Here is a 23,524-nt window from a genome sequence, read left to right on the forward strand (position 1 = left end):
GATTTAGCAATTCCACATTATATTGTAAATCATAACATCACTTTGTATCCCATAAATTTGTACAACTATAAAAAAGAAAGAAAAAGGAAAAAAAATAATAAGGGTGAAAATGCAGATATCATCAATCAAGCAAAAACCAGAATTTACCCCAGCAAATCTTCACTAAAGGGACAGTTAGAGCATGGACTTGAGGAAAGAGAAAATCAATGCTAGAATATCTTACTTACTTATAAAGCACAGTAAATATTTTATTTTAAAAATCAATTTTATTTTATTTTTAAAATCAATTTTATTTATCAGCAAATTTCTGAAATATTAGAAGTTCCAATTAATGTGATATGAATTAATGGAGTTTTATTATCTGCCTTGCCTGTTGAAATATTACATCATCACTTATGTCAAATGCCAATAACTTTATAATCTGATAATAGAAATCTCTGGATCACTGATGCAGTGCTACATTGTGTCAGATAAAATTATACTGCATTACACAATGCTGCAATTCAGAATAACACAAATAAATTCCAAGTCCAAAAGGTGAGATGGCAAGAGCAAAACACCATGATCTAGTTTCTCAATTTATACAAATGGCAACATTTAGGAAAGAGCTCATTGCAACATTAGTATAACCCTTATAGTTCACACTAAAGGCAAATGCTACAATCAATGCTGCAATGATTTCAGTATTTACTCTTATAATAAACCTAATACTGATGTCTAGGGCAATTGCTGAATATATAATAGGTTTTCTGTTTTCTTATACATGACATCTTATCAGTATCTAATTTGAACATGGAAGGTCTTACAGAACAAGAAATTTTGTACTACTGAGACATAGTATACAAAGTAATAAAGAACATTTGTGGGTGATTAAATGTTGATGTGAAGTCAAAGTATTTAATCTATTGTAAAACTCATTCAATGCAAATATGTTCTGGCAATATATAGATATTATTGATATTATACTTGAAGGGAAAATTTTCACTCAGTGTCACTCATAGAAATTTAATTTCATAGATCTCTGAGAATTTAGAATTTTTTGGACTGCCTGTCTTTCCAGAACAATTTTCTGTTTTGAAAAAAATTATTTATTTGAGATGCAATGTGACAAACAAAGAGAAAAAGTATCCATCTGTTGGTTCACTCCCTCAAATGCCTGCAACATCCAGGGCTTGGCCAGGTTGGAGCCAAGAGCCAGGAATTCAATCCAGTTCTCCCACATAGGTGGCAGGGACAGAATTACTGAAGCCAACTCTTCCTACTACTCAGCATCTACACTGGTACAAAACTGGAGAAAGAAGCCAGAGAAAGCCGTCAAAGCTAGGAAGTCTGACATGGGATGTGGGCATCTTAACTGACATCTCAACCATTAGGATAATGGTTGAGACTAAACACTAGCCTTTACCTCTTACTGGAACATTTTCCAGTGGTACCTACAATGTGTTTTTATGAATTGAATACTTTGAGTGACTTTTAAAAAATCATGCAGTACCAAGTCAATTGCTGTGAGGGGACATTTATTAAAACAAGAAAAAAATCACAAATTGAAGCTAAGAAAAACTATTGTGAGCTTATCATTATATTCATTTTGCTGTCCACTTTCCATGCCACCATGCTGTCTTATTTTATGATGTTTGTGACCAAGAATAAACTGTACTAACCTTAAATCAAATAAAAATCACCATTTTTTTTTAAAAAAAGAGAAATTACCTTTGCAGGAATTAAAAACAAATGGATGAAATTAGGACATTTTGATAGATTTTTCTGATGCCCTTTTAGCTTCTCTAAGATTTTGCCTTGTACCTAAATAGAACATCAGAATTAGGATGCTGAATTCCAAACATCAAACGGCTATGGTCTAGTCCTATAGGTTTATCATCAATTAATTCCAAATCTAAATAAGTTAAAAGCAAAACCAACAATTGCTTTATTTCACTAACTGCGAAAAATCGTCCTGGACACTTGCTGGCTCCAAATCCAAATGGTGATAGGTAATACTTGATCTTTCTCTCTCCTTTGAAAAAGGTCGTTTTCTTTTTACCATCTTCTGTAAAACGGTCAAATCTAAACTCCTATAAAGAAGAACAGACAACATTAGAATTAAAATTTTATGTGAAATAGTTTGAGTTCAGGTCCACAGGTTTGCTAGCTCTACCTTCCTGTTGGAAAACACTCCCTTTAATTTGGCAAATGCCAGAAGATAAAGCTTGACTAAGTGCAAATCATGTGTGGACTTTCAATAAACCTAAATATTACTAGGATGTTACTTGTCTCCTGTCAAAGTGAAATTCAAACACCCAGGTGACTTGTCTTTCCTGTTCATGTGAGGGAACTTCAAAAAGTTCATGGAGATAAATTTATTTTTGTGCCAAAAAAAAATACTGAAATCTTTTTGCTATAGGCCCTAGTAGTTGTTGTTGAAATGGTGAAGATAATGAAACCTGGGAAAGTGGTGCTGGTCCTGGCCGGATGCTACTAGAGACACAAAGCCATCATTGAGAAGAACATGATGATGGAACCTCAGGTCACCTCTACAACCATGCTTTCTCTGGTGGCTGCATTTGACCACTATCACTGTAAAGTCACAGCTGCTAAGGGCAAGAAGAAAATAGCCAAAAAGTCAAAGACCAAGACTTTTGTGAAAATTTATGACTATAATAACCACATGCCCATTAGGAACTCTGTGGATATTCCCTTGGACAAAACTGAAGTCAACAAGGATGTCTTCAGAGACCTTGCTCTTAAACGCAAATCCCAGTGACAGGACAAGGTCAAGTTTGAAGACAGGTACAAGACCAGCAAGAACAAGAGGTTCTTTCAAAAGCTGCAGTTTTAGATATTTTTTGTTCCAGTCATTAAACGCAACAACAAAAAAAGATACTGAAATCCATGCATATGTACAGTATTCAGCAAGTTCATGAAAAGTGCATATTATGAACAACATGCATGGGTTTCAATTTTTTTCACCAATTATAAACATCTTTTTAATTCTATTTTTCTACATTTTTCTCTCTTCCTGTGATTCTATTTTCTGTTGTTATAACAGAGTATCTGAGAGTGGATAATTCATAAAGAAGAAAGGTTTATTTTGGCTCATGATTCTGAAAGGTATGAAATTCAACTCCATGTCATCACTGCGGGCCCAATGCTACTTCCACTCATGGCAGCAAGCAGAAAGGTAAGTAGCACATGTGAAAGAGGTAAAAAGAAGTTGTCAACCCATTCTCACAGTAATTAATACAGTCCTATGAGAGCCAGAACTCATGCAAAAACAGCATTATCCTCTTAATGACCTAATTGCCTCTTAAAGGCCCCACCTCTAGTACCACTACAATGACAGTCAAATTTCAACAAGAAGCTTGGAGGGGACAAACTATATTTAAACAATAGCACGCATGCTGAGCTTCCTAAGTATGGAGGCTGTACATTTATTTTTGCCATATAAGGTGTGTCTTGACATATGGGCAATGGACATACTGAAACTGGGGAGAAGTCAAGGGCTTCTGTTGTATTGCTACTGTTATCATGAAATAATGAATCCTATTAACACCAAGAGCTGCCTAACTATAAATTCCTAATTTGCTTTTCTTATCTCTCTTCCTAAAGAGCCATTGGTGGATGAGAACTGTGAGTTTAGGATTCAGTCCTTATATTTGGATTAAATAGATAAAATAATAAGATTGAGATAAAAACACTAGGGAGGAAGTAAGCTATAATATCAATATTGCTTGTTTTTGACAGTGTAGTGTATTTCTGCTATGAAATTCTCCTCTGAATTCTCCTAGGGATAACTCTAGTGTGGCAGGTGTTTCTGATATGTGTTTTTTGTTTGTTTGTTTGTTTGTGTTCTTTTTTTTTTTTTTTTTTTGACAGGCAGAGTTAGACAGTGAGAGAGAGAGACAGAGAGAAAGGTCTTCCTTTGCCGTTGGTTCACCCTCCAATGGCCGCCACGGCCGGCGCACCGCGCTGATCCAAAGGCAGGAGCCAGGTGCTTATTCTGGTCTCCCATGGGGTGCAGGGCCCAAGCACTCAGGCCATCTTCCACTGCTTTCCCACGTGCATTAGCACGGAGCAACTGGGTCTTTCTTTCTTTCTTTCTTTCTTTCTTTTTTCTTTTTTTTTTTTTTTTTTTTTGACAGGCAGAGTGGACAGTGAGAGAGAGAGACAGAGAGAAAGGTCTTCTTTTTGCCGTTGGTTCACCCTCCAATGGCCGCCACGGCTGGTGTGCTGCAGCCGGCGCACCGCGCTGATCTGAAGGCAAGAGCCAGGTGCTTCTCCTGGTCTCCCATGGGGTGCAGGGCCCAAGCACTTGGGCCATCCTCCACTGCACTCCCTGGCCACAGCAGAGAGCTGGCCTGGAAGAGGGGCAACCGGGACAGAATCCGGCGCCCCGACCGGGACTAGAACCCAGTGTGCCGGCTTTGCAAGGCGGAGGATTAGCCTAGTGAGCCGTGGTGCCGGCTTCTGATATGTTTTAATAAGTAAGATTTTAGTTATTACAGAATATTATGGGATAGGTTTTCCTAGGGTATTTGAGCTATCTTCTTAATTTTACCTTGCTGCCAAGGTGTTATGCTTTTGAACTCTCACTTGAATGTCTTAGACCTTATTTTAGCCCATGCTTTATCAAACCACTGATTAAATTAATAATCTTAGCTTGCATGGGAATGATCATGTATTTCCTGTAGTTGGTGCTCATTAGCATTAAACCTTCTCAGCACATAACTTTGATGTGGGATACATGAAGTCAAATGCAAAGAAGTAGATCAGATCCAAAGTTTTTCAAGTTATGGTCAAAACCTAACAATACGTGGATAGGTTCTGAATCTATCATAAATGATCTCACTCACTGCCAGTCTTGTTAATGTCAATGAATGATGTCACTAAAAAATATGTGTTCATCCTCAAGTAACTAGGATACTTATTTAGATAAGTATTAAACTGTAGAAAAATTTGGATAATTTGTATTCACCTCCAACACGCAAGCTGATGCGATGATAATGGTAAAATGAATCTGCATGCTTATAACTGCTTAATTGCAGAGAAATGTATTTTACCACAGTTCTGGGAAGTATCTGAAAAGAAGCTAACCAGCACTAAAAATGACTTCCACTTTTTAGACTTTTTTACAATTCTTAAATCACGACACTAAAACTAAAAACATCTATTCATTCCCATAGGAATGAATGAGGACACCCTTGGCTGACATACACCGCACCATTGCTGGAAGTAGATTTACTACACAGACCTCTTTCCTGGTGATCTTCTTCTATTACTGGGACTGGAGTTTACTTGCCTAAGATTAGCCTTGACGCTTCCTCCTTCGTGAGCAATTTGAAGAGACCAGTATCTCCCCAAGAGCTCCCTGTGTATGCCAGATCAGTTTAAGTGAACTTTGTATGCTATGAAATTATTTGCTACAAAAAATCTCAGTGTTGCCCCATGTTTTTTTGCCAGAAAATGCAAAAGGAAAACTAAATTTGGGTTATGATTTTATACTGTCTGGACATCATAAATATGCCAGAAATCATCATAGCCTTCAGGTGCTTTGTGAAAATGAATGTGCTTCCATTTGAGGGTCCAGAGTGTTAAACATGTTATACACAGAGTTCTCCCTTTCTCATGACCTACAACTACTGTTTATAGTCAAGTCCTTCACATTAGTGTCAATTCCTTCAGTGCCTTCTGGTGGGTCAGTAATGTCATTCTTCTAGTTTTTAGTCACTTTCAATAGAGCTTCCTCATAATAAACATTTTAGAAATTTCTATTTTGTGGTTTATTTTATGAAACTAAAGGGAAATGGCTAACATATTTTGCTCTATGACCACCATCAAGCTCAAAGTACACATGGGCATAAATTTATTTTTGAGTTATAATTAACTTTCAGTGTATTTTACTTCCCAGTCATGAAGAACTTGAGCAAGAACTGATATTAAGAAGGGCCTATGCATGGAAAGCCAAGACACTCTGGCAAAAAAAAAAAAAAAAAAAAAAAAAAAAATGACCTACATGAAAGATCTCTGCGAGTGAGAGCCCAGTGGAAAGAACAGGTCATCAAAGAAGGAGGTACCTTTCTCTAAAGGGAGGAGAGAACTTCCACTTTGACTATGACCTTGTCTAAATAAGATTGGAGTTGGTGAACTCAAAAGGCTTCCATAGCCTTGGCAACTCATGACAAGAACCTAGGGTGATTACTGATGCCATAAACAAGAGTGTCAATTTGTAAAGTCAACAACAGGAGTCACTGTGCACTTACTCCTCATGTAGGATCTCTGTCTTTAATGTGCTATACATTGTGATTTAATGCTATAACTAGTACTCAAACAGTATTTTTCACTTTGTGTTTCCATGTGGGTGCAAACTGTTGAAATCTTTACTTAATATGTGCTAAACTGATCTGTATATAAAGAGAACTGAAAATGAATCTTGATGTGAATGGAAGGGGAGAGGGAGCGGGAAAGGGGCGGGTTGCGGGTGGGAGGGAAGTTATGGGGGGGGGTGGGAAGCCATTGTAATCCATAAGCTGTACTTTGAAAATTTATATTCATTAAATAAAAGTTTAGAAAAAAAAAAAAAAAAGAAGGGCCTATGATGCCTGCTATGGCCGTAGCTTGGTTTTAGCCAAAAAATGGGGGGAGGGGGTAATAACAATCTCACTTCTGAGATTTTGGGGTCATAGTGACATAAACAAATGTTCTGGCAGCACACAATGTGCCCACTTATTTGGAACAACTTAAATGTGGAATTTATCACGCCGATTTAAATAGTTTCAGTGACCGTAATAAACTCAGCTTTTCACAATTAAAGGAAAACAAAATGAATGAGAATAAAGAAATCCTCAGAGATAAGGAGAGACAATAAAAATCCCCACTGCTTCTATAAGGGGTAACACAATTGACTCCCCAATATCGTCCATCAGACAAAATTTATCTAAATAATGAAAATGGAAGTCTCATGGCTCTGACCCATATGACTGATTTGGTACAATCTGTGTGAACCAGTCTGATCTGTGCTGGAAAGGAAAAGTCTCTGGGGACACCTTGAAGAAGAACTCTTGTTGTGAAGAAAGAAACACAACAATAAATAGTTCATTACCCTTCCTCCTCTGGATCCCATCATGTGTGAATATGGCTGGAATTTCCACAGCTATCCAGCCACTAGGCTGAGGATGGAGGTAACCCATGGGAGATGATAAAGCCAAAACATCTCAGGGGATTGTATCTGTCACAATATTTTATTTATCTATGTATTTTCCAAGCCTCCAACAGTATGATGTTGGAAAGCAGAGTTTTCATATGTTTGTTGATTTAATTAAGAAATACAAGAAAATAAAGTATATTTTTAAAAAATCCTTAAGCATTTGAAGAAAACATAGATATTGAATGAGTAGATAAACATGTAGACAATGAGAAATAGATATATATTCATTGCTCACAACAGTAGAAAATGGTACAATATTGAAGTACTTGAAATCAAGATTGGACAGATTATACAATTTTCTAGACAGTGAAGAATTTTTGGTATATATGACAGAGAAATTTGTGTTTCCAAATATTATGTTTTGTTTAGTCCTACAGATTTTTTTAACACTTCCTGTGTGTGAAGTATTGAAGTTACAAAGGCATGAAATATGTTCTTATTGAGGTAGGTGCCACCTTGATATGATCATTGAGTCTTGTATCCATTCAATTGATAATTAAGAATATTGAAATTTAACTTGACAAAAGTCATAATTTCCTAGTGAGGAACCAAATTTGCAATATTTTGCATGAATAACTATGGGCCTGCACTGTTGTCCTTGGTTTACAGCCCTACTAGGGGAAAGACTCTATGACTTGGGTTCATGGCAATGGTAGGCTGCAGCCAGATTACACCAATTCGTGAGAAAATGTACATTTCTTCCTAACTCTCAAATCAGGGTCTACATGTTGGTAACATGCAATTCAGCAAGGTGAGAATATGTAATTCCATGAAAATTGACAAACAGTCCAAATCAGAGCTTTCCAAACCTATGATTTACCATCACATCAGTAGTTTTAATATTGTAGCTATGAAGTGCCAATTTACTGGCATGCAGAAAATCTCTCATTATGAAGCATCTGGCTATAAAGAACAAATCCTTATACTGTAAGTTGTTAACAACAGGGGTCTTTTTAAAAAATTCTGTTACCCATGTCTATCAAAGAGCTTTCTGGATAGTAAATGCTCAGTATATGATGGTTCCACTGAAGTCTGCTGGAAGTCTATTTCTGTCTGAAATACAGATGAAAAATTAATAAGAGTATTTCCTCATTTGTCATTACCAGTGTATTCTAAGATCAGTGGTAATAATAAAAGCACTGATATCATAATTTGTAAAATGATGTAGCATTTTTTTCAAGGGCTTTCAAATTTACTCCTCATTTTATTAGTCCTACAACTCAGAGAAGTAGGAAAGGACAGAATTGAGATTAAACAAGATCTTCCAACTACAGAGCTTTTGGGAGATACTTAAAGTCTGGATTTACTCTGACATTTCACTGTTTCTTCATCTCTGGGACTACATTTTTATGATAATGCATAGACATCATAAATCTTTGCTGCTTTTTCCCCTAAAGCTCAACAGTGTCACCATGTTTCCCTTTATTGCTTAGCAGTCTGGACCTAGAAAAATCAAATCAGCAGGTTGGGTCTTCTCCATAGCTCCAGTTCTGGATACTGCATTTTGGCAGAAGAGAAATGGTCACCACTTACTACTGATAACTTGAGTCAGCTGTGAGAATTCTGTCTGATAATAGACAAAAACTTTGGAAAGTCTTCAGATAATTTAAAAAAGTTATTCACTCCTAGTAATCTAGTTAGTAGACTATCTAGACTTTGAGGATAACATGAATATGTGTAAACATAGGGGAAGGAAGAGTCAAGAAAGGTTATTTCTTTTGCTCTCTCTCATTGTATTCAATTTCATTTGCCAATTTGTTTTCCCACATTGGCAAAAGCCACCTGACTGGCTACCATTACCATCAGCTAACTTTTGAGGAAAGAATAATTCTTAACAAAGAGGCTCTGTATTAGTAGCTTAAAGGCCAATTAGGGAAAGTACAGGTCATCAAAGAAGGAGGTACCTTTCTCTGAAGGGAGGAGAGAACCTCCACTTTGACTATGACCTTGTCTAAACAAGATAAGAGTCGGAGGGGCCGGCGCCGTGGCTCAATAGGCTAATCCTCCACCTTGCGGCGCCGGCACACCGGGTTCTAGTCCCGGTCGGGGCGCCGGATTCTGTCCCGGTTGCCCCTCTTCCAGGCCAGCTCTCTGCTATGGCCAGGGAGTGCAGTGGAGGATGGCCCAGGTGCTTGGGCCCTGCACCCCATGGGAGACCAGGAAAAGCACCTGGATCCTGGCTCCTGCCATCGGATCAGCGCGGTGCGCCGGCTGCAGCGGCGGCCATTGGAGGGTGAACCAACGGCAAAAGGAAGACCTTTCTCTCTCTGTCTCTCTCTCTCACTGTCCACTCTGCCTGTCAAAAAATAAAAATAAAAAAAAAAAATAAAAAAAAAAAAAGATAAGAGTCGGAGAACTCAGAGGGCTTCCATAGCCTTGGAAACTCATGACTGGAGCATAGGGAGATTACTGATGCCATAGACAGGAGTGTCAATTGGTAAAGTCAACAACAGGAGTCACTGTGCACTTACTCCTCATGTAGGATCTCTATCCTTAATGTGCTGTACATTGAGATCTAATGCTATAACGAGTACTCAAACAATATATTTCACTTTGTGTTTCTATGGGGGTGCAAACTGTTGAAATCCTTACTTAATGCATACTAAACTGATCCTCTGTAAAAAAAAAAAAAAAAGAAAAGAAAAAGAAAAAAAAAAAGAAATTATCAATTCCCAACTTGACTCTCACTGGGATTAAACATGACAATAGGTCTGCTCTGATTTCATCATCATTTAAAAAAATCATCTATTATTTTTCACTTTATGTTTCTGTGTGGGAGCAAACTGTTGAAATCCATACTTAATGTATACTAAGCTGATCTTCTGTATATTAAGATAATCGAAAATGAATCATGATGTGAATGGAAGGGGAGAGGGAGTGGGAAAGGGGAGGGTTGTGGGTGGGAGGGACGGTATGGGGGGGAAGCCATTGTAATCCATAAGTCGTACTTTGGAAAATTATATGCATTAAATAAAAGTTAAAAAAAAAAAAGGCCAATTAGGTCTCAAAACATCTTTTGTTTATCCAACAGTCTTTTAAAATTTATTTTGCCAAATATTTAAGAACTGAAAGTTGCACTGAAAAGTCTGATGTTTCAGGTTCTTTTAAAAGAAATGAGAACACTGGGTCAAGCCCTAACTGCTTGCAAGAGATGAGGGCTTCTTCAGAAGTAGCCAGTTGCCCCATTACTGGTATTTCCTTTCTTGTCTATTTATTCATTTATGTATTTTTAAATGTTTATTTCTATACTTGTAAGGAGAAGTCAGAGAGACAGAGAGATCTTCCACCTGCTGGTTCACTCCCCAAATGGTCTCAATGACTGGGGCTGGGCCAAACAGAAGCCAGGAGCCAGGAGCTTCATATGGGTCTCCCACATGGGGAGTAGGGGCCCAAGTACATGGGCCATCTAGTGCTGCCTTTCTAGGAGCAACAGCAGGGAAGTGGATCAGAAGAGGAATATCCAGGACTTAAATAAGTGCATAAATGGGATGCTATCATTTGAGGAGGCAGCCTAACTTGCTGTACCACAGCACCAACCCTTTCACCACAGTTTTTTACCAAATTCGAAAGCATTGTTATTCATACACAAGCAACTTCTTCTTCTTCTTCTTTTTTTTTTTTTTTTTTTTTTTTTTTGACAGGCAGAGTGTACAGTGAGAGAGAGAGACAGAGAGAAAGGTCTTCCTTTGCCATTGGTTCACCCTCCAATGGCCACTGCGGCTGGCGCACCGCGCTGATCCGATGGCAGGAACCAGGTGCTTCTCCTGGTCTCCCATGGGGTGCAGGGCCCAAGCACTTGGGCCATCCTCCACTGCACTCCCTGGCCACAGCAGAGAGCTGGCCTGGAAGAGGGGCAACCGGGACAGAATCCGGCGCCCCAACCGGGACTAGAACCCGGTGTGCAGGCGCCGCAAGGCGGAGGATTAGCCTAGTGAGCCGCGGCGCCGGCGTCAAGCAACTTCTTCATCTGATCTATTTGGGCCCATATCTCTTTGAATGTGCAATATATGTCCTAATTTTAACTAAAAAATATTTTCATTTTCAATGCATTTACATCCATCCAAGCATTCTCTTATTTACCTAAGTTTGATGGACAACCTCCCGTAAGCCAAGCACTAAGAATGCCAAGATGGGAAAGACATGCTCTTTCCCCTTCTTGAGCTTACAGTATATAGACACCCAGACAAATCAACAAGTAATTGCAGAATCCTGAGTGATGTGATCACAGAGTGGATGATGGCAAATTCTCTGAGGAATAAAGCGAGAATCAGACATTGTCAAAGAAGAGGTAATTATGGTGATTCTTATGAAGTAATTTGAGGCCTTCTGAGGGCAGAAGTAAAAAGGGACATTCTGGAATTCTGGAGATGCATATGCAAAAGTCGTAAAGCATGAAGAAATATCACGGCCATTTTTTGAAATGCAATATTCTAGAGTCTTTTGGAGCTTGGATGTTCTGAATCATGCCTCATTGAGTTGAGGGAATCTATGGTTCATCAGTCTCCATATCAGCCAAGAATAGCTACACCTGTATTTGGAGTTAGTCTTCCTCCTATTTCTGACTTAATGGTCATTATCTGTTTCCTACTTCTAAGATCAGGTCTTCTCAAGGTGTGTACAATACAAAAGGCAGGTAGTGTTGATTATGAATCTAATGAGCCCCTTGGCCTGTATTCTTAGTGACAAATGGCCAAGGACAGAATTTTCCTCTTTTTAACTGTCAGCACATGATGGTTTGGGATGGACATCTGTCATATGGGCATCAATAGCATTTACTTACTACTGTCTTAAGTTGTTAAGAATCAAAAGTGTAAATCGATATGCCTGACTGTGGTAAGTGCTTAGTATTCTTTACAAAATGAATAACACCTGGCCAACTATCCCAAAAGTGGCATAGAATTGCATCATTTTTTCTGTGCAAGGAATTATCAGCATTCACATGTTAATTTGAAGAAAACAATGCTGTGGCAAAAAAAAAATTAGCTAGTTAATTTGAACATTAGTCAGGCATAATTGGCTAATGTTAAATCTAGTAAATAACAGAAAGTGTTCATCAACTCAAGTTAGAGCTACTCTAATAATGCAAAATTTCATAATATTGCAATTTAGTTATTCAGCTTGTTTAATATGAGGCAAACTCTTCTGATTACTATTAAGATTGATCAATTTATTATGTAAAGTTTGGGCATTGCTATTTAATATTCCACAGGGAGAATATGAATTTGCATGCCCTTAATTTTTAACTTTGATTTTTAAATTCCTGAAAATCTACATGCAGGTCTCTTTTATTAGGTAAAGTGAGTAGAGTGGAACTAACAGGAACTCAAATAACAATGCCCTAAAGACAGTGGTGATCAGGTAAACGTCTATTACTAGTTGTGACTTTAAAGTTGATTTTACTATCATGACATAAACACTAAATGAATAATCATTTCATAAAAATAGAAAGTAAAATTTTGTTAAATAAAAATTATAGCTAGGAGACTATTTTAAAATCTAGATGTATTTTTCAATTATTAGCTACTCATTTGCACTATTTCTTGAATATCTCCTTGTGTGTGGTTTGTTTTGATATTTACTAAAGTGGAGATAAAGCTAATTGTATGCAGTGTTCATTTATTCACGAATACTACATACCTTACTTGCGAATGTCATGTATACAATGCATGAAAAAAAATATAGCTACTAATACATTTGCCTTTGCAGATGGAATCAGTGCACATTATCATATTTTCTTAGAATTCTATTCTCTTTTACTGATTTCCAAATTTTAACAATGTCGTAATTCAGCCTAGCTACCGCACATCCAATTTAGAAACCAGAGTTAAAGGATTTCAGCTACAAACTGCTCAAATGAACACAGAAGTCCCCCTTTGAAAAAGGGCATTATATATATATATATATATATATATATACACACACACACACACACATATAAACCGTGGCAGCCACATCACTTCATGAGAAGCACAGGCAGAATATGACTGCATTCAATTTGCATGCAGGTGGTGACTCTCTGAAGTGGTATTAAGGGATGAACCAGGGTGGATTAATTTCCAGTCTTTGATATTCATTAACTCCAGCCTCAGAAAAAAAACACAAGGAGATGACACAATTACCCTCGGAGCTTCACCCGTGAGCAGAAGCTTTACGATTTCAAGTTCATAATGCCATACTAATTGATCAAGAAAGGGTACATACTTTTAGTGAAAAAGTATGTGGGCTTAACTACACAATGATGGTATTTGACTCCAGGATAGTCAACCTCCCACAAAGTGTTTCCACTTTGGAAACACTTAGCAAAATGGTTGTCATTATTTACTCTCTCAGCCACCTACCCGTAGCTAGCCCTCCACAGTTTTCAACAATTCTCTTCCAGGCAGAACCCAATTTTATAAGGGCCAAAGTGCATTGAAAGCAACCAGCATGTAGCCTCATCACTATATTTCTATTTATGGATCACACAACTTTCCAAAGATAGATCCTTAGGAAACACCTTAGTCAAGGGGAACATTTTTCTATCAGAAAGAAAAACAGAAGTTTTGAAGCTCACATGCCTTCTGGAACAAAGTGGTGAAAGGAAGAGAGCTCATGAGGGAGATGGATGTACTTGAAATAGGTGAGATGTAGCAATGATGGGTTTGATGCTCATTTACCTCTGGAGCTTCGAAGATCTCAGGGTCAGTATGTGTGACTGCAGGCAAGACACACAGCATATCTCCCTTTCGCAGGCAGAAGTTCCCGGTTTCTGAACTGAGAGTTAAATCCTCTTCAATAACACGTATGGTGCCCGAAAATGAGCATAGTCGAAAAGTTTCAAAAATGACGCTTTCTGAAGGAAACAAACAATAGCTTTCAGAAATATACCTGCTCCTGTAACGTGCTCTCACTCTGCCATGAAAGCTCATGACTAACAGCTTTCATTGACAAGGAAACCATTTCTTCATCACATCCATTGGGAACCAAGGGGGAGACAAGGGTGGCTAAGGATAGTGAGGGTGAGAAGGAGAGGGGCTTCGCTCCACCACAGCTGGGAGATACGTCTCTGCAGGAGGCAGTAGTGCTGTATGCAGGCAGAAAGTCATTGATAAGGAATTTTGCTGGAATGAATGGTGTGCAGGAGAAGGATGCTGTGTTAAGGATCTTGGAAATTAAAATAATATCACAGTTAAAGTGCACTGCCCGTGAGTGAATTTCAGACCAGCAATGCTTTTAAATCTAGGCTTATCCATTTAAAAACCACTTAGGCAATTAATAGTAAAGTAATTGAAGTATTGCTTTCTGAGACAGCTTAACCCTTCATTTCTTTTATGTTAGCTGTAGATAAAATGTGAGTCAGCATTTGCTAGAAAAAATTCAAAGGGAAAATACTCTTATAGGATTCAGAAGAAAACCACATTTTCGCAAGCATCCAGGGAGAAACGCATCCACTCTCGTTTCATGGAAGATTCCAGAAGCTGAATGTCCTTGCTTTCCCAGTGGCCTTCACCTTTTGCTCCTAGCACGACAGATTTTATGGCTAATTTCCGGCAATTTATCCTGGCAGTTTGAGGAGGAATTCCTTTGGGAATAATATGCATAATTTGCATAAATCATTCTGATAGCATGCATATCAGCATGTAGCTGCTGTCTAGGTCAGCATCTCTCCCTTCATAATCAAAACTGACTCTGTTTCCACCAACATGAATGGGTCCTAGAATATAAAACTTGATTCGTTCTAATCAGCAATGTGAAAAAGAGCTGCAAATGGAGTTTTTCTCTCTTCACAGGATAACAAACGATTGTGTTTATGACTTGCAATTTAGAAATCTTTCTCACATTCTCTTTCTCTCTGCCACGCACACACAGATCCCAATTTCTTAATGTTCAGCAAAGCTCTGAAACACAGAGTACCCAATTATTAGATTATTAAAGGCAAACCCATCAGTGAAGACTTGCATCAGCCAAAAAAACAAAAATAAATGTTATTTGAGTAAAACTTAAATCTATGCACAGCTTGCAAAGAGATACCAAGTGGCTATGGGTGCCTTCTCCCAGGAGGTTTTTCCTTAAGCATGCATTTGTCTAAAGAAATGAGGCTGCGGTCAGCTCTGTGTGGCCAGTGTGGTGATTCAATGTGACGTACAGTGAGCCTGTGCATATTCTCTTGGACTGCCTTCGTTATTATAATCAGGCAGAGTCAAATCGGTTTGTTGGTGATGAGGCCAGAAAAGAACTTTGGTTTTGGAATATGGCCTCTACTGCAGATAGCCACAAGGCACCTGACACGATGGATTTCAGCTGGCAGGACACCAACAACCAACATTTCTATGGTGAAAAGCAAGGGTCTGCTTCCCATGTACTGCTCCTGGCTCTGCTGAATCAACAATAGCGTAGCATCCTTTTAGCTCGTGGTGTGAAATGGTAGCTGACATATGTAGCAGTGCTGTTCACCCAACAACTCCAGTAGGAGAAGAAATACAAAAGCAGAAATAATGGTGGGGTGGCTGCTGTGACAGGGCAGGCATCTCACAGTCTGAATAACGTGGTCACATTTGATTGGCTGATGTGCTCCTGGAGAGCATGGCAGCTTGCGCCCACCACAGTATCACAAATGACAATTGGGCAAGCATATCTTATGCAGAAGTTAATCACAATAATGGAGCGCAAAGTGTGGCTTAGCAGTCAGATCGTAAGTGACAAATCTGTTTTACCTTCCAGTACCAGTTATGTGTGCAAGAGGAGGTTGGCTCTTGCTCTAAGCATTCATGCCGATAATCATTAGATGGCAAAAGTAATGAGTTGTGTTATTATCAACAATGGAGAGTTGAGCTTATGTGGATCTGCAGTACAACATACAGACACAAAAGCCAGCAGCTTTTCCACCAGCGCCACTACAAATGCAGGCAGAGCTATATGTTGAGAAGAATGACAACTGCACAATCAAAAAATTGCAGCCTCTACTTGTAGTTGTCATAGTTGAGCAGACACCAGCCAGTGCCACTGACAGACCAGCTGGGCCCTGGGAGGACTTCCATGCTGCACCAGGAGGTACAGTAAATTATCCTGCACGGTGGAGCAACATCTGTTTCTGTGCTAGTGCCGAACAAACAAGGCAATTTAAAACATACCAAGGGATAACCAAGCAACAAATGAACATGACCCTCATTTTCTCCCCCTTCTCACACACGAGGTGCTAAACTTCAATTGTGCAAGCACTCCACAAAAGAGAAGCCAGGTTTTTATTTGATAAGGTGTTGTCAGAGAGATTTTACATGATTCCAAAATGGAAAGAAAAAGCTTATAGTATTGTTATTCTTAGAATCGTCCCCTTTCTATCTTCATTTCTTTTATACCAAAACTAGCACTCAGCTCTCAATTCGCTCTAGAATTAAAAAAAAACTTTCCATATACTTATAAATATTCAGTCTTTAAACCTAATTTGCTATACTTAGTTCACATGCCTTCAAGCATTTGTCTTCCAATTTCCACTGAATAAATGCGTACTAATGAGAACTAGAGCAAGCTGCTGAGGCAAAGCTGGGTGACTTGGGTCTGGCCTGCCACCAGCTTGTGATAGGCGGGCAAATTGAGTTAAAATGAAAAGTCTTGTCAGCTGAAATTCAACATGGTAGCCAAACAGCAAGCTGTCAATCATCCAGCCAAAACAAGGAACTACAGGTAATCAAAGGTCTTGTGAATCATTAGTGTACTTGGCTTTCCTATGGTAGTTAATTTTAATTAAGCACAATTTCTATCTTTAAATGTTTTATAAAACTTACTGTGCATAATGGATTGTTAATTTATACTAACATTTAGCAGGTAATAGGACAGTCTAATTATATGAATGAAATGTAGAAAAATGGCTATCAAGGATGCAAATAATTTGGAGATAAAATTTTTAACAGATGCTGCAAGGTGCCAACAGTTACAAGTGTGCATAAGATGAGGTTGCCTGTGTTTTATTAAGAACTGATCTTCACTGACCAGTATATACTAGGAAATTATAATACAAAATTCTAACACTGAACTCACAATTCAGAGCCTGTACTGCCTTCTTGACCTGCCTTGGAAAGATGTTTCTCTTTTCAGGACAGAAAACTATTTAGATTAAGTGTCCCTTCTAAGGAAGAACAAAAACAAAAAAAACTCATACACAAACAAAACAAAACAAACAAACAAACAAAAAAACCCTGGGGAACGTTGTGAGCTAGGGTGCTTTGCAATATAACTAGAAGGAAAATGGCACATGCAGGGAAATGCCAGTAGCAAAAGGTACAGATACCTTCCTGTTTGCTCTCAGACCTCAATTCTGGCTGTAGTAATTGACAGATGATTCTCATTTGCAGATTTAAAGGGCTAAAGCAGCTCATGATAATCAATAATGCATGTTACAATGCAAACACAAACACACACATCCAGACTTCTGCCTCACACTTCGGCCATGTCTGCATGTGTGGAATGAATGTACTGTGACACAGCCAGGCTGTTAATTTGGGTCATCTTAATGATTGGTGCAGGCTGGCATGCCATCTGATTAGCTTTGGTGTGATCAGTAGATAGCAGCAAAGGCTGGAGTGAAATGAACAGCTAGGCACTGCCACAGTCACTGGGGCCGAACACTTGGACAGTCTTAAAGAGAAGGTAGATGAGAAGGGGGTGAGTGGATGGACATGCAGCTTTTAGAAGCTGTGATGAAATGAAATGATATTGAAGTGTGAATGTGTATGTCTGTACTGCCTTTAAGATAGGTAAAAAAAAAATTAGAAATTGTGATCATTAACTACATAATTTGAGGTGAAAATCACAAATTTTTGGGTCAATGATTGTACTTTTAAAGTAAAATTAAAAGTAAAACTGGGGGCCAGTGCTGTGGCATAGTGGGTAAAGCTGCTGCCTGCAGTGCTGGCATCCCATATCGACTCTGGTTGAGTCCTGGCTGCTTCACTTCTGATTCAGCTTTCTGTATGGCCTGGGAAAGCAGTAGAAGATGGTCCAAATCCTTGGGCCCCTGCACCCACATGGAAGACCCGGAAGAAGCTCCTAGCTCCTGACTTTGGATCAGCACAGCTTCGGCTGTTGTGGCCATTTGGGGATGAATTGGTGGATGGAAGACCTCTCTCCCTTTTTCTCTTTCTCTCTCTCTCTCTCTCCTCTCTCTCTCTCTCACCTCTCTCTTTCTCTCTCTGCCTCTGCTTCTCTATAAATCTGCCTTTCAAATAAATAAATAAATCTTAAAAAATAAATAAATCTGAATTGTTACAAATGGGACTTGAATCCAGGCTCTCTGACATGGGTTGTTTTTATAACAAACAACAACTTACTCGACATGCTAAATGCTTGCCGCCATTAATACTTTTTTTTTTTTTTTTTAGAAAAAACTATTTATTTATTTTGAAAACCAGAGGTATGGAGGTATGTGGGGGAGAGATATTTTCCATTCTCTGGTTTGCCTCCCAGATGATACCAACAGCCAGCACTGGGCCAGGTCAAAGTCAGGAGCCAGGAGCTTCATCCAGGTCTCCCACATGGATAGCTTGGGCCATCATCCTCCACTGTCTTTCCCAGGCCACTAACAAGGAGCTAGATGGGAAGTGGAGCAGCCAGGACATGGACTAGCACTCATACCAGATGCTGGCTGTTGCAGGCTGCTACCAGCTACCCTATGACACTGGCTCCTACTAACTAATCTTCCTAGTTGACAAATAAAAATCATATGTATTTATGGTGTATAGCATTATGTGTTGATGTATACTTTGTGGGATGGGTCAATCAACCTAATTAACATATTAAGCCTTAGCTCTGATACTTATTAGTTATTTGTGGTGAGAATAGTTAAAATCTACTTTCTTAGCAATTTGATATTGCATAATTTCTGATTGGATAGCTCTACTGATGGTATTCTGAAAAAAAGAGTTAGTAGAAACCTATTTTTCATATTCAGCTTAAATTCTCTTTCATTTAATTTCCATTTATAAAGCACACAGGCAAAAAAAAAAAAGTCTTAATTCCTCTTCCACATAATGGCACTTTCCAAATATGTAAAGACAACTATCATGCTATTTCTGTGTGCCAGAGATGATTTGATGTTCAATCACTTGCCATGCTGAATGAATTCAACATGCCTTTGAAAATGTGGCAGAACTGGGTGTACTATTTCAAATAGTCAGAAAAAATAGAGAAGAATCATGTTCTGTGTCCTAGACACCATATATCTATTAATGTTTCATAGGAACAGATGAGCAACAGATTTTTGAAATAATATCTCCACTGACTTGTTAAGAACTTTCTGATATCCCAAGGGTTATGAGCAGCTTTGGCTGCCTGTTAGAATCACATAGGACTGGTAAACAAGCAAGCAAATACTCCATCCCAGCCCAGTGGAATAAAAATTACTTTACAATAGAGGTTTTGAGTTTTGGCTTCACTTTAGAATCACATGGGAGATTTAAAAATATGTTTTATTGTTTTTGTTTTTATTTGTGAGGCTGAGAGACAGGTAGAAAGGCTTCAAATGCACTATGGCTGTGGCTGTGCTGGGATTGAAAGCCAGGAATCAGAAATTCAATCCAGATCTCCAACATGAGGCTTGAGCTGCCTTCCACAGTCTGCATTAGCAGGAGCTGGGGCTGGGAATCAACCTCAGGTACTCAGATATGAGATGTAGTGTTTCATCAATTAGGCCAAACACTTGCCCCTTGGGGAGCTTTTAAAGCCATCAGACCTCCCCACAAATCAATGAGATTGGAATCTATGGACATGGAACCAGGTATGAGTATCAAAAACCCCAGATGAATCCAAGGAGTCATCAAGGTTGAAAAACTGGCCGGCGCCGCGGCTCACTAGGCTGATCCTCCGCCTGCGGCGCCGGCACACTGGGTTCTAGTCCCGGTCGGGGCGCCGGATTCTGTCCCGGTTGCCCCTCTTCCAGGCCAGCTCTCTGCTGTGGCCAGGGAGTGCAGTGGAGGATGGCCCTAGTACTTGGGTCCTGCACCCCATGGGAGACCAGGATAAGTACCTGGCTCCTGCCATCGGATCAGGATCAGCGTGGTGCAGTGGCTGCAGTGGCCATTGCGGGGTGAACCAACAGAAAAGGAAGACCTTTCTCTGTGTTTCTCTCTCTCTCACTGTGTGACTCTGCCTGTCAGAAAAAAAAAAAAAAAAAAAAAAGGCTGAAAAACCACTGATTTAAACAATTTTCTGCTAAACCACACATTTTCTTATTCTATTCTGACAGTTGATTTTTAGACCTAACTACAACAATTTAAATTCTCATGAAAGTTCCCTTTCAATCTCTTTTGTTTCTATCATTCATTATCTTATCTAACCCACTTAAGTTTGGGCTAAGCTGAAGGTTTGATGGATAATCAAGTTAGTATTTTTCACTTTTTAACTGAAATTTCTTTATATTGCATATAAAAATCTCACTGCCTATATCCCTGAGTTTCAGATGTACCTCCGTGTAAGATGCTTGCAGTTAGAATTCCTCATGTGAACTAGAATTTATAATTCCTAGCTGGCATTGTGGCATAGCTGGTTAAGCTGTCGCCCATGAATCTAGCATCCCATACAGGAACCAGTTCGAATCCCAGCTGCTCCACTTCTGATCCAGCTCCCTGCTAATGTACCTGGGAAAGCAGTGGAGGAAGGCCCAAGTTGTTGGGCCCCTGCACCCAATTTGGGAGACACAGATGAAACTTCCGGCTCTTGGCTATGGTCTGGCATAGCCTAGCCCTGGATGTTGTGGTCATTTGGAGAGTGAATCAGCTGACAGAAGATTTTCTCTCCCTCTCTCTCTGTGAGTGTGTGTCCCTCCTCTCTCTGTAGTTCTGCCTTTCAAATATATAAGTAAATCTTACTTTTAAAAAAGAACTTATACCACTTACATCTAGTACAAATTCAGAAGATTTTTGTTAAACTTTACTACTGCTGTCTGAGTTATATAAACTTCCATTTTTTCATATACATTATTTTATAATGTTGAATCGGTTTTTTCAATATAACACACACAATCATGACAAATATACTACACTAATGTAAGATGTTAACAAAGGTGTATGGGAATTCTCTCTAAAATCTTTGTAACTTTCTTTGCATATTAAAACTATTCTAAAATAAAAAGTTGGTTTTTATTTTTAAAAATAATCACAATGTTTTACTGTGAACCTCTTACCTTATCTTAATCTTCAAAACCAACTGTATTGGAGAATCAGTGATACAGATTTGTTTACAAAATAGTGGCCAAGGTCACTGGTACATTTCTAGAGTGTTTTTTGCCTGAGCTGACAGTGGTTATTTGTGATTTTGGCATTTAAGTTAGACAGACGTTGCATCAATTTTTGGCTATGTCTCTACCTAATTGTGTGATCTGGGTATCTTCACCAAACTCTGTGAACCTTGCTATCTAGTTATAATAGATAATTGTGCTGACAGGCAGAATCTGTACCAGAAGAATCTCCTTTGTTGCATTAATTATAAGAAATTCTCTGCCCTAGTAAAAAATTGTAGCATCATTATCCTTGTGATGTATTTTTCTTCTTTTTTAAATTTTTATTTATTTATTTATTTTTTATTTTTTGACAGGCAGAGTGGACAGTGAGAGAGAGAGACAGAGAGAAAGGTCTTCCTTTGCCGTTGGTTCACCCTCCAATGGCCGCCGCAGCCGGCGCACTGCGGCCGCGGTGCACCACGCTGATCTGATGGCAGGAGCCAGGTACTTATCCTGGTCTCCCATGGGGTGCAGGGCCCAAGCACTTGGGCCATCCTCCACTGCACTCCCTGGCCACAGCAGAGAGCTGGCCTGGAAGAGGGGCAACCGGGACAGAATCCGGCGCCCCGACCGGGACTAGAACCCAGTGTGCCGGCTTTGCAAGGCGGAGGATTAGCCTAGTGAGCCGCGGCACCGGCCTGTATTTTTCTTCTAATGATGAAAATTTAATCTAGTTTTTCTAAAGAAATTGTATTAAATCATATAATTCTGTGGTTAAGGAAATGAGAAGGTGAGTACCTACACTCACATCAAGCTGTACCCTATAAATACTGAATTATATAATTCTTGCCTTTGCACAGACAACTAGTGCTCTTTTGAAATAGGGAGGAATTTACAACTAAACTATTGCTAAATGTAGAACTTATCTGCTGTTTGATTCACACTATTTTCTCAGGTTTGCAGAAAACCTTTAATCTCTTGAAAGAAAAATATTCATCTGTTTTCCTAAAGATCACAATTGGCTCCATCATTTTAAATTCTCGTGATGAACAACACTGGCCTCTACTGGTAATAGAGGTCGTGATGAACCCTGTTGGCTGCTGAGGTCACTGCCTCTATCCAGGTGGATCTGAACTCACCTGGGACTTTCCTATTGTTACTCATTTGTTGAGGATTAGGGAGCTGTAAATTTAAGTGGGTTGCAAGGATAAAATTCTCCAGCTCTAATTAGGGACTAAAAGGGACCCAAATTATAGCTCTGGAATTTACCATTTTTTCTTTTTGAATAAATTTAAATATTCCTACTTTCATGCTTCAATTTAAAAATGATATTTTCTTTCAATATAGATAATTGAGAATAGAGACCAGAGTTGTGGTGCACTATGTTAAACCACTACTTGCAATGCTGGCATCCCATATTGGAGTGCTGGTTTCAATCCTGGCTGCCCTGCTTCCAACTCAGCTCCCTGATAATGCACCTGGAAAAAACTATGAAAGATGGGCCCAAGTGCTTAGGCTCCTGCTACCCATGTGGGCATCCTGGCTGGAGTGCCAGCCTCCTGGATTCAGCCTGGCCCAAACCTGGATCTTTCAGACATTTGGAGGGTGAATCAGCAGATTGAGGATCTCTTTCTCTCTCTCTCTCTACCTCTCTCTCCATCAGTTTGCCATTCAAATAAATAAAAATAAATCTCTATTAAAAAGAATAAAATGAGGAGCCAGTGCTGTGGCGTAGTGGGTTAAGCCACTGCCTGTAGCGCCAACATATACTGGCGCTGGTTCTAGTCCCAGCTGCTCCATTTCCAATCCACTCTCTGCTAATGTGCCTGGGAAGGCAGTGGAAGATGGCCCAAGTCTTTGGGTCTCTGCACCCACGTGGGAGACCCGGAAGAAGCTCCTGGCTCCTGGCTTCGGACTGGCCCAGCTCCAGCCATCGCAGCCATTTGGGGAGTGAACCAGTAGATGGAAGATAGATTCTCTCTCACTCTCTCTCTCTATCTCTCTCTCTCTGTAACTCTGCCTTTCAAATAAAAATAAATAAAGCTCTAAACAAAAAGATTAAATTTTTAACAGTAATAACAGAAGATAAATATATATTGCTTGAAACTGCATTACTCCAAATATGCATCATTTTA

At 39.1% G+C, this 23,524-nt stretch overlaps 1 protein-coding gene and 1 pseudogene across 1 annotated transcript in view; one reads left to right on the forward strand and one right to left on the reverse strand.

Moving 5' to 3' along the window:
- Positions 1-246: 246 nt before the first annotated feature.
- CYP7B1 (cytochrome P450 family 7 subfamily B member 1) overlaps positions 247-23,524 on the reverse strand; it is a 206,733-nt gene continuing 183,455 nt past the window's right edge. The window contains exons 6-7 of the mRNA XM_008255573.5: positions 13,858-14,033; positions 247-2,072 (exon numbers count right to left, since the gene is read on the reverse strand). Coding sequence (XP_008253795.2) covers positions 1,785-2,072; positions 13,858-14,033 — 464 coding nt within the window. The 3' untranslated portion in view covers positions 247-1,784. The remainder of the gene's footprint in view (positions 2,073-13,857; positions 14,034-23,524) is intronic.
- Positions 2,278-2,974, forward strand: LOC100351396 (large ribosomal subunit protein eL27 pseudogene; annotated as a pseudogene).

The sequence above is a fragment of the Oryctolagus cuniculus genome, chromosome 6 (genome assembly GCF_051225735.1).
Source record: "Oryctolagus cuniculus isolate XC-2025 breed Fujian yellow rabbit chromosome 6, ASM5122573v1, whole genome shotgun sequence".
Lineage (NCBI taxonomy): Eukaryota > Metazoa > Chordata > Mammalia > Lagomorpha > Leporidae > Oryctolagus > Oryctolagus cuniculus.